Consider the following 12,113-nt stretch of genomic DNA (forward strand, 5'->3'; position numbering starts at 1 on the left):
TGGAATTCGAGCAGGGGTCCACAAACCTATTACTGCGCATTACTGCGTATGGCTGTATTTTTATTATACCGGCCACTAGATTCATTCACATCCTTACTGGTTGGACTAAACCAAGTAAAACAACTTTAAACAAAGACTCCTTTTTTAACATGGCAAAAGACTGGAAGAGTGGGGTTTTTACATTAGTTTTTTTTTAATAATTCATTGAAATACATGGTTTAGGAATTACATGTTATCAATAAATGTGTACACAGTGAGTATTTTTCTGGAGGAAAGGAACTAGAATGGCACTCACTACAACACAGATCAGACGAGATACAAAGCTTCCTACGTAACTTCACTGATCCCCCGAACATAAAGACACTTGCATAAGAGCAAATCAGTCACAAATGTGGACCAAAAAAAGAAAAACAAAAAAAAAAACCAAATATATTGCCAAAAGAAAAAAAAAGAAAAGAAAATATGTACGGTATGACAACATAAGGAAACATATAATATATATTTATATATATATATACTGTAGATTTTATAAAAAAAAAAAAAATAAAAAAAAGGGGTAATACTTTCGAGAGGTTAAGAGGTGTTTAGCTACTGTCGTTACTGCGACTGCTGCCGCTGCTGAGATCAGGCCGCTCTCGTTTATGAATCTGCTCGTGTGCTTTGAGGTGGCCCGACTGGCTGAAGCTTTTGCCGCACTGCTGGCACGCGAACGGCCGCTCGCCAGTGTGGATCTGCTGGTGTGCTTTTAGATGTCCTAGGCGGCCGAAGCTCTTGCCGCACTGCGTGCAGCCAAACGGTCTCTCCCCAGTGTGAATCTTCTCATGCGTTTTGAGGACCCCTGAATTGCTGAAGCTCTTGCCACACTGCGAGCAGCTGAACGGCTTCTCGCCCGTGTGGACTTGCTGGTGATTGCGGAAGCTCATCTCCTTGGTGAAGGTCTTGCCGCAGTGCGAGCAGCAGAAGGGCCTCTCTCCAGTGTGGCTGAGCTGATGGGCTTTAAGTTCCTTGGACTGACAAAAGCTCTTGCCGCACTCCGTGCAGGCGAAGGGCTTCTCGCCCGTGTGCAGCCTCTGGTGTGAGCGGAGGTCGTCCGCTTTGGTGAAGCCCTTGGGGCAGTGAGCGCAGGTGTAGGGCTTCTGGCCCGTGTGGATGAGCTGGTGCCTCTTCAGGTTGCCTGCCTGTCCGAAGCTCTTGCCGCACTGGGAGCAGGTGTAAGGCCTCTCGCCGGTGTGAATGCGCTGGTGTGTCTTCAGGTTGCCCAGAGTGCTGAAGTTCTTCCCGCACTGCGTGCAGGAGAACGGCTTTTCTCCCGTGAGGTTGCGAGGTTTGCGCTGAGTGGCGCCGTGGGTTTTTGTGCTGGTTTGCGTCTGTGCATTGTTGGGGCCTTTGCCCACCTGAGCGGTCTGCAGCTCGTACAGGTGGCCTGTGGGAAAGTCAGAGTCCAGCTTGCCCATGCCGTCGATGACCGCATCGGGGCGTAGCTTGTTCAGCTCGGTGCGCAGCTCCGCCATGTGGATGGACTCCAGGCCATTCATCTCTGACTTTATGTGGCTGGACATGAGGTTGGCTTCGTACTCGGGTTTGAGCGACCCCAGCTCCGTTGCGTAGTAGCACTGCAGGTCGGTGTGCTGCTCCGACTTGATGTACTCCAGGCTGTCGGACACGTGTGTGATGTAGTCGAACACGAGGCTGGGCTCGTAGTGCGACTTGTAGGAGTCCAGCTCCGTGCCGTGGAAGGAATGCAGGTCGCTGTGGTGTTCAGACTTGATGTAGTCCAGGCCGCTGATCTCCATCTTGATCTGCTCCGAGCCCAGCTCGGCCGTGCTCAGCGGCTGGATTTCTGACAGGTCCACGGTGCGGATAGGGTCCAGGTCTGGCTCGCTCTTCACACACGGCAGCATGGCCATGGGCTCTGCGATCTCTGAGGTCAGGGTGCTGAGAGTGGGCGTGCTGCACCCTGAGGACGACAGCATGGTTAGGGTGGGAGGACTGCACTCGGGATGTAGCGGGTCAAGAGGTGGCGTGCCGCACTCCGACGTCAGAGCGTTTAGTCCTAAGGCCATGCACTCCGTCTCCAGCTCGGCCATGCTGGTGGGGTCGAGTCCACCCGCTGACGAAAGCTTCCGTTCTGAGCGAAGTTAGCTTGTGTTCGCACAGTGCCGAAACTCAGCCTCCCACCCAGGAGAGCCACTCTAGTGCTGAGGCCTGCCAAGGCTGCTTCTTCCTGCTGTTAGGAGCAGCACTCTTCCCTAGGGCTCCTGGGGGGGGGGCATAAGCAAAGCAGAAACACAGTTAGTGCGCTGGACGTTGGTCAAGCATGGTTTCTTTCAACAGCAATATATATATATATATATATATATATATATATATATACACACACACACACACACACACACACACACACACGCGACGACTGACATGCAATGAAAGTTTGGTGCACATGAAAGTTTGGTTTTATGAACAAACGCCAATCACACTCCCTTCCAAGCTAAAAACAGCCATAAACATCTCTTATGTAAATTCTCAGCATTTTCTGTTCCTTAAGAGGGATGTCTACAAAAATGTATAACACATCATCTTAGGGATAAAACTCTCGCATCCGGACGGCAACGAAATCATTACAGGACGAGCCTGAGTGTTTTGCGTCACGTTGTCACATGGTCACATTTGAAACCATTGGTTGATGGGACGCTTACTGATGTTTAAGGTGAAGCATTGTTCCAACAATATTTTGATTTCATATATTTGCAATCCTGTAATCTGCAAAAAATAAATAAATACAATTTTTTACTTGGGCTTAATATTTTTTTTAATAGGGGTTAACCAATGTGGTTTTACAGATATGGATAATTAATGATGCTGCATGCATCATCTATGGAGCAAATATTTATTTAACATAAATTTGATGTTTGCATTGTGATGTTTGCAACTTACAGGTTCACAGGTTAGTTCACAGTGCATACTGTGCAAGCGAGAAAGCCTAGATGCAGACTAAAGCCGTTCATGCAGTAAAATGGTAGCAACTTAAAAAGCAATATACGTATATGAAGGTTACCATGTTTACCTTGTTCAACCAAAAATGTATTTCATGCGTGAACAAGCATCGATGGCATGCCTTCCATGTCTCGATTTTTAGGGGAGCAGCGCTATGTGTATTAGTATCGAGCCATCAGGGTAAAGACATCACGGTTTGGTGGGCGCAGCTGCACCAAGAATACTAGGTACACAGCAAGCTCCCCGGAAGTATCCACGCAGCGGACGGAGCTCGATGAACACCATGCGGAACCAAACTGCTAAGCTGTTAGCAAATAAGGTTTGTCTTTATGTGGCACTGTGGGAACTGTAGTGGATTCGGGAGCGTCGCTATGGTAACTGTAGTAGCAGAGATTGGCCCACGCACACATTCATTTCTTAATGTCCATATTCTTTTAATCACTCGCGGTTCTGTCCGCAGCGAAACGCCTGGACATACACGAGTGTTTCAGCGACATTCTGGCCTCTTTCCAGCTTTATTCCAGTTCATGATACTGTGGAGCACTGGGCGAGGATGGCGTTGGTTAAAAACCAATGAAAAGACACCTAATGAGCCTCATACATTTGGAGAGTTTCATTGCACCGCACTTTAAGATCCAAAACCGTGGTGCGTTCTATGGAAAAGGCCCGTTTAGCCCAAGTAAAGCGCCATGCGTTGAAGCGCCAGCTGTCTGTACCTTTAATTTCTGGCCATTGTCATTTCCGTTTTCACTCATTATGTGTAACTTATTAAATTATGATGTCTGAAGGCTTGTCTGCATCACTGGCCACCCAACGAAGCACAAAGATACAGTGCGAGTCTGCACACAACGTCTGCTTCCAGATCTCAAGCTGCATGCACGCGTCACATTTGTCGGGCTAGAGCGAGGGAAATATGACAAGCCTGGCATGTTTGGACTTTTCCTCTTGCTGTGGGAGCGAGGGCAGGAGAGCCCTCATTCCTGCGTTTCTCACTAAACCGAAAAGCAGGTTTGATTGGGTTTACTCGCCGCATGCTCCACATCTGTACCAATCCAACCGCGCCCCAGGCGGGACACAGAGACGGGCTACAGAAGTGGCTGTTGGTTTCTGCTCTATACGTCATCCACATTTCAGGCAATCCAGTAATGCTGTGGGCGAGACACTGGGCCAGACTACAGAAGCGTGTTCTGTTGATGGTGGATGCGTCAGATATGCGCATAAACAAAGAAAACGGCAAGGATACAAGTTCAAATGCAGATGCTAATAATAATCAGATATAAAAAGACTGCATGTAAGCTGCCATTATCAGGATTCCTACATAACTTCTCTCCGTTCCTCTTGTTTACATACCGCCGACAGGCCAGAAGCAGCGCAATGAAGGTTCAAATACACTCCGCCAAATAAATCTACACACAGAAAATAAACTAAATAAACTAGGTGTCTCCTCTAGGATTTTTATTTTTGGCAGGGGCGGCGGAGTACCACATCCAGGGGGGATGAATGTGGCATATTTCACCTACTAGCTGCTTTAGGATAGTAACCTGGTCTTGGCACTGTACATTTCAGGCCATGTGAGCTACTTTATGTAGCCCGTAAAAATGGTGTGTGGCATGTTGAGCAATTTAGGAGTTCGGAGTCATGAAGAGCATGCATGAGCTGGTGTGTGTGTGTGCCTCCAACGATGGTTTTGAATTTTTGGATGTGGCGTGGTGCGTCCGGTGTGCGCCAGACTTTAGGTTACATTGCAAATGTCCGTTTCAACTGTAAAACCTCTCTTATTGAATGTTAGCTAGTTTGATCTACCATTCTCTCTTCTCCTTGTTTTTAATTTATTATTTATTAACATCCTGAACCCGTCGTTTCATATTAAAGGCCATCCGCACTGCTTTTGTAATTGTAATTCTGATGCAGCGATGGCAGTAATATGTAGTAGGGATGCATCGATACGGCTTTTTCAGTTCCGTTCATTTTGCATATCGGTCAATACCCGATACCATTCCTAAATGAATAAAGCGTACACCTCATCATGTGGGAGAGACTTAAGGCATCAGGATTGACTCATTGATCTATCTGCACATTTAGTCCAGTCTCACACCAACAAATTAACGAGAAAGGATCGGTTTCATGGCTCGGCCTAATTATCCAATAACGATCCAGCCAATATTTGTATATGTTAATATTGGGAACGATATCCGATCCTTATATTGGATCGGTGCATCCTTAATATCTGGCACATATACTACAAACCCTTACCCTAAGTGTACTGACACCGACCTTTAGGCACAGGCGGTCCAACAGTCAAACTCCGCAACAGAACCAATAAGAATCAGTGAGAGAAGTGCCGCAGCTCATTTATTTGGTAAACACTTATGGGCAATGCGCAAACTAATGTTTATACACTTCGTCACAGCTTTACGAAGTACTCCGGACAACTGCAGAAGAACTGCAGCAAACTGCTAGACTGCTGTAGGCTGAATGGATGGGGCCAAACTGTTATGAACCCAGACATGAACAAAGTCCTTCAGTGTGGTCTGGTGTGAAGAAACGCTCCGGTCTAGTCAAACTTGCATTCAGATCTGTTTGCAGTGGTCATGAACGGAACCAAACATCTGTAAAGCCCCCTCACAGAGAGCCAGTCTACACCTGGCCTTAACATGCATCGTCAGTGATCGGTTCAGGTTCGTGTTTTCACTTGTCCGCATGAAAAGCCAGGTGTAAACACCCCCAAGACACACCGTGATCATGTTACAAGCGATTTACTCAACGGGGAGGGGGTGGTCAGAGACGGATTTCGTCCACATTTTATTCAAGTGTAAAAGGAATGAGTTGTCTGATCGGATTCAGTCAGGCCAAACGGAAGGCCGTCTGTAACAATACTAATGACGAGTAATTACTGTGTATAAGGGCTGCAAGATTAGTTAATATTTAGAATTGATTAATTTGTAACCGCAAAGCACTGCAGGACGTGCTGTAGACAGTATTGCTTCCATTGTCTGCTTTGACTGTGTTCTATACTAATAGAGAAAACACACTGGAGGTGTAGGGGAGGCAAGAAACGACAAAGGCACTTTTAGAAGTAAGAAAGCATTTCAGTGAAAAATAAACCAATGAAACAACTTGCTTGCACAACGTCTGCATCCTGGACTCCTGTCTAACGCTACTGCGGAGGGGTGCCTTCATGCCACAGCTTTATGCTTTAGCTAGCTAAAACAGTACTAGAGGTCGTTCGATATATCAGGCCGATATTTGTCATTTTTTAATAATTGCTTAGTAGATCAGATTTAAAGCCAGGCACGTCCGCGGGCAGCCCCCTGGTGAAAGACGGGTAAAGTGAGGAAGCAACAAAGTTCAAATTAAAGCACATTCCTTTTTATATTGTTCTGTAATTTTTACATAATTTCCTTCATTCAGAAATGAGAGGTTTGCTGCTGTTATTTGCACTAACAGAGGTTTTTGATCAGGTCAAGTGCACTAAAATGTTTACATTTTTAAAGCTACAGATGGTTTCTTGAGGACTTTGTTTTATATGAAAATGCAGAAACTTGTGTTTGCAACAGTATTATTTATTTATATTATAAATATTTATATTTTTCAGTTTAATTAATTTTTATTTATAAAGGTTCAGATCAGAGTTAATAAATGATGTTACGTTCAGAAATGTAGTGTGACATTTTAGCATGCAAATAAAGATATCTAGATATCGGGCACTAACTAACTAAAAAAAAAAAAAAAAAAAAAAAAAATTATATATATATATATATATATATATATATACACACACACACACATACATACACTCGGCAGCACATGTCGGCTGACCCTGACTTCTAAACATCAGTATCGGTTATAGAAAAAAACCCATTTGGGTCGATCTCTACTCACACAGTACAGTGTTGTAGCTAATCAGTGATTTACAGATGTAATAGCATACCGTTACCCTGTATCATCCTCACCATTTTTTGCTCGTGTTGATCCCAGTATTCATTCTAAATAGCAACCTCCTCCACTTAACCGTAGCTAATCCCAAAAAACAGGAAAAAAAGGGGACAGATTAGTCGAAGTCTCCCTCTCCCTCTCCCTCTCCCTCTCAGTAGATGAGAGCAATATTACAGAGTTAGTAATATTGTGGTTTAAATAGTCCATTGCAATTTCTTATAGAGCTGTTACAGGACCGTGACAATCATCTATTGTAAAACTGTTCACAGCTTAGGTAAAGGTGATGACCATTTCCTTTACAAACCTTGTACCAACAATCAGCAACCACAGACTTCACTAAGCAGCTTTTATTCTTAGACAAAACCATTTATGCCCACAAAGCAGAAGGTGTCTACAAGAATGACTGTATAGTCATTATACAGCAGAATTCAGCCTCCACATTTAACCCATCTGCGGTAGAGACTGCTGCACTGTAAATGTAGACAGAGTAGACCCCCACCTCCTGATGGTCAGGAGATCGAATCAGTAAACTTTTAGTAAGCAATTTTCCCACTTCTTACTGAGAGAATCGCTCATAGAATTGTTAGAAAGTCAGCATGATCACCCCTGATAGCAAAATACCTTCAGGCAGATTTAGCAGACTTTGGAGTGATGGTACACTGTTCTACTGTGCAGGGACACCTGTACAAATATGACCTTCATGGAAGAACTGTCAAAAGAAAACTTTTTTCTGTGTCCTCATCACAATATTCAGCATCATGCTTCCAAAAGAATACTTAACCCACAAGAGCCCAGACCAGTTCTGAATATTGCTTCATACTAATTAAAATGAGCAAAATTAAAACAGTGTCAGAACTCATATGTAATACATGACATTTGTGGGTTTGTGGGTGAAAAAAAATAAAACAAAACACACACTTTAAATGAGCTGGTCTTGTCTCAAGCACCACTACAAGTGCACCGGCATTTTGTAAATAAGGTCACATGCGCACACACACCCACAAACTGTCCCGAGACAGATTGTTCAGTGTTTGTCACTTAGGGACCTAATTAGTTGGGCAAAGTGAAGGACAAAGTGCTGTAAGAAACTTTTCCAAATCTTTTAAAGGGCCTGTGACATGTGTGTCACCATGGCTTAAACAAGTCAGATGCATTTTGGAAACAAGTCCTGTTGAGAAGTCCTGTTGGATTAACTGTCAGGCTTGTGTTGATCATGTTCATTACAGTTCACAACAGTGGTGCTTTGATTATTAACTAAAAACATCAATATAACCACAGATAGCCTTTACATTGAACACAGAAGGTTAAAGGGCATGTATCAACAAAAACAGCATACAAACCTGGAAACCTGCATACAGACGCTCTGTAAAAGGCCTGTATGGTGTATAACAGCATACAGACTCTCTGTAAAGGGCCTGTATGGTGTATAACAGCATACAGACACACTGTAAAGGGCCTGTATGGTGTACAACTGCATACAGACACTCTGTAAAGGTCTGGTATCGTGGAAAAAAATTACATACAGGCATTGTTTACATTTATGTGGTTGGTGTAGTGTAGTAAGCAACACCACCACCCTCTCCACGGCAGGCTACAATTCGGCCAGTCAAGCAAGCCACACTAGCTGTTCGTTTGTCTACCTGTGTAACATGATTCAAATGCAAGTCATAAAATAATTATTTAAATGGACAACAGGCTACGTAGAGCAGTTTAGAGCACAGCTAACTAGCTTTCGAACACACCGGAAAGATCAGGTGCTGCAGTCATGCAGCCCAAAGAATAGGACCTGGGTCTATGGTTAAAGGCTGTACATTTAAAACACCCACCCAAACCTCCATGTGTCTGCTCTTACCATTTTGTGGACCAGAACATCCTCACCCAGAGAGACGGCTCAGTTATGAAGCTCCGGTGAAGCGGACGCATCAGGTGCCATCATTTGCCTAAGCACTAACTTACCCAAGAGCCTTAACGGAGCTTCATAGCTGAGCCATTACTCTCGCCAAGGACATTCTGGTGTTTGTCTACCTTCCCCAAAAGGGTAAGAGCAGGCGTATGGACCCTTGGTTGTGCGTTCTGTGGAAGGCGGTGGATGTAGGGTGCCTCAGAGCACCCCGATCTGGATCCGCTGTCGCAAAATAAACAAAAATGGTCACAAATCCTGCCATTCTAGTACTTGACAAACTTTTAGAAATAAGCTTTAACCAACTTCTACTCAAATACTCATAGACACACTGTAAAGGGCCTGTATAGTGGAAACCTGCATACAAACACACTGTAAAGGGCATGTATGGTGTACAACAGCATACAGACACACTGTAAAGGGCATGTATGGTGGAAACCTGCATACAGACACACTGTAAAGGGCCTGTATGGTGGAAACCTGCATACAGACGCTCTGTAAAGGGCATGTATGGTGTACAACAGCATACAGACACACTGTAAAGGGCCTGTATGGTGTACAACAGCATACAGACACACTGTAAAGGGCCTGTATGGTGTACAACAGCATACAGACACACTGTAAAGGGCCTGTATGGTGGAAACCTGCATACAGACACACTGTAAAGGGCCTGTATGGTGGAAACCTGCATACAGACGCTCTGTAAAGGGCATGTATGGTGTACAACAGCATACAGACGCTCTGTAATGGACCTGTATGGTGGAAACCGGCATACAGACGCTCTGTAATGGGCCTGTATGGTGGAAACCTGCATACAGACGCTCTGTAAAGGGCATGTATGGTGTACAACAGCATACAGACACACTGTAAAGGGCCTGTATGGTGTACAACAGCATACAGATGCTCTGGAAATGGCCTGTATGATGCACAACAGCATACAAACACTCTGTAATGGGCATGTATGGTGGAAATCTGCATGCACTCCGTCAAGGGCCTGTATGGTCGCAGCCTGCATACAGACACACTGTAATGGGCCTGTATGGTGGAAACCTGCATACAGACACTCTGTAAAGGTCTGGTATCGTGGAAAAATGACATACAGGCATTGTTTACATTTATGTGGTTGGTGTAGCGTAGTAAGTAACACCACCACCCTCTCCACGGCAGGCTACAATTCGGCCAGGCAAGCAAGCCACACTACACCAATGAGAGTCTTTGGGCAAGACTTCCAAGACGTCCTGCGGCCCAAAGAATAGGACCTGGGTCTATGGTTAAAGGCTGTACATTTAAAACACCCACCCAAACCTCCATGTGTCTGCTCTTACCATTTTGTGGACCAGAACATCCTCACCCAGAGAGACAGCTCGGTTATGAAGCTCCGGTGAAGCGGACGCATCGGGTGCCATAATTTGCCTAAGCACTAACTTACCCAAGAGCCTCAACGGAGCTTCATAGCTGAGCTATTTCTCTGGCTAAGAACCTTCTGGTGTTGGTTTCCCCTCCCCAAATAGGTAAAAGCAGACGTATGGACGCCTGGTTGTGCGCTCTGTGGAAGGCGGTGGATATAGGGTGCCTCAGAGCACCCCGATCTGGATCCGCTGTCGCAAAATAAACACAAATGGCCACAAATCCTGCCCTTCTAGTACTTGACAAACTTTTAGGAATAAGCTTTAACCAACTTCTACTCAAACGCTCATAGACTGCTGCAGTGGCTTGTAGGCTGAATAAAGCAGCTCAGCTTCATAATTAGGTTAAAGTGCCGCCAGATGTTGAGTGGCAGTCCAGGAGTTTCTGGAGGGAGTACTCATTAATATTAACTGTGTTTGAGGGTATTGTTATTAATATTATTATTATTGTTTAAAAACAACAAGCCATATAGTGCTTATTCCAGCCTGACAGGACGAGCCTGAAGTTGGCTCGAGAAGAATTTTCCGGTCCACCTTAAAAGGTACAGCAGTTACATCCAGGCGCCTGAGGCGCCTGGATGTAACTGCTGCACCTTTTAAGGTGGACCGGACAATTCGCTTAAACTTCAGCATCTTCAGAGCTAGCTGTTATTATACGGTGTGCTGAGGAAGCATCTGGGATTTCAAACTTTTATTCCCACACCTCGGTCAGATCGTGCCAATCCACCACCCATCACACACACTCACACACACTTCAATCTGCCACGCATCCACACACTTTTTCTCCCCCCTCACTCTCTCTCTCTCGCGCACACACACACAACTAAACCGCTTTTTACGCGTTAGCCTCGGCGAATCAGCCGTTTTCGGGAGTGATCTAGGGGGGCTATAAATCGGCGTACTGCTGTGCGTTTCTGCGGTATGCCGACGGCGAAGCCCACAAAAGGCAGCCCTTGCCTCGGTCTCTCCGCTTTAGCCAGTGGCCATCTTGTTTATGGCTAGCTAGCTCCAGCTGCTAGGCTAAACGTTAGCCTTAGCCTTAGCATTAGCGCCGAGGTGGAAGTTCGGCTCTGCGTTCGGCGCGCGCTGCAACTTTCGCCATACAGCACTTTTATCCTTCTGCACTTTTCAGCAAGGGGGGAGGGAAAGAGGAGGTGGGGGGCGCTACACAAAAGCTGACTTTTTCTATCTGACATGATGGAGTTATACACACACATACCGGGCCATTCTCTCTCTCTCACACACACATAGATAGATAGACACACTCGCAGCGCTTTGACAGAGACAAAAAAGGTGCAAATGAGCGCGCGCCTAAAACCCTGCAGATGCATGCTTGTTTATTATGTTTACCTGCAGTTTCTCCGGTGCATGATGCTGTTGTTGTTATTTTTTCACCCCCTGGCTCTCCTTTTTGCCTGCAATCTGGAGCGCCACGTCCTCCTCCTCCTCCAACAGCAGCAGCAGCAGCAGCAGACTCTCCCTCCTTCTTCTCTCTCTCTCTCTCTCCCTCTCTCTCTCTCTCTCTCCCTCTCTCTCTCTCTCTCTCTCTCTCTCTCATTGACTAATTCCGTTCAGTTTCTCTCTCTATTCGGCGGCGGCTGCTGCTGCTGCTTGCACCGCATGCACTACTTCCGTCGTGAAAATATAACCTACTTCCGACTTAAAAATGTAGGTTTCTGGGTTTATTTTGCGCCCGTCGAGGATCTGAGGAGAAGAAAGCCTGGCCTGGATAACTAGAACGAGCGTGTAAACCGAGCACAGCCACCCTGTTACCTGCATTAGTGGGGAATTCGTTGTTGAAGCGTGCAAATGTTGCATTGCTAAAGGACGCACGTGCTGTTCTGCTTGAGCATGCAGATGTTTTTGCTAAAGCATGC

General features: G+C 45.6%; 1 protein-coding gene across 1 annotated transcript; it reads right to left on the reverse strand.

Moving 5' to 3' along the window:
• Positions 1-242: 242 nt before the first annotated feature.
• On the reverse strand, positions 243-11,744 carry LOC140551923 (uncharacterized). The gene is made up of 2 exons (XM_072675725.1): positions 11,587-11,744; positions 243-2,258 (listed from the first exon to the last, which is right to left on the reverse strand). Exon 2 carries the CDS (start codon positions 2,085-2,087, stop codon positions 585-587), a length of 1,503 nt encoding a protein of 500 aa, XP_072531826.1. The 5' UTR covers positions 2,088-2,258; positions 11,587-11,744; the 3' UTR covers positions 243-584.
• Positions 11,745-12,113: the final 369 nt, after the last annotated feature.

The sequence above is a fragment of the Salminus brasiliensis genome, chromosome 3, assembly GCF_030463535.1.
Source record: "Salminus brasiliensis chromosome 3, fSalBra1.hap2, whole genome shotgun sequence".
NCBI lineage: Eukaryota > Metazoa > Chordata > Actinopteri > Characiformes > Bryconidae > Salminus > Salminus brasiliensis.

Excerpts from the sequence above, each read along its gene's own strand:
- LOC140551923 (XM_072675725.1), bottom strand. The coding sequence starts at position 2,087 with ATGGCCGAGCTGGAGACGGAGTGCATGGCCTTAGGACTAAACGCTCTG.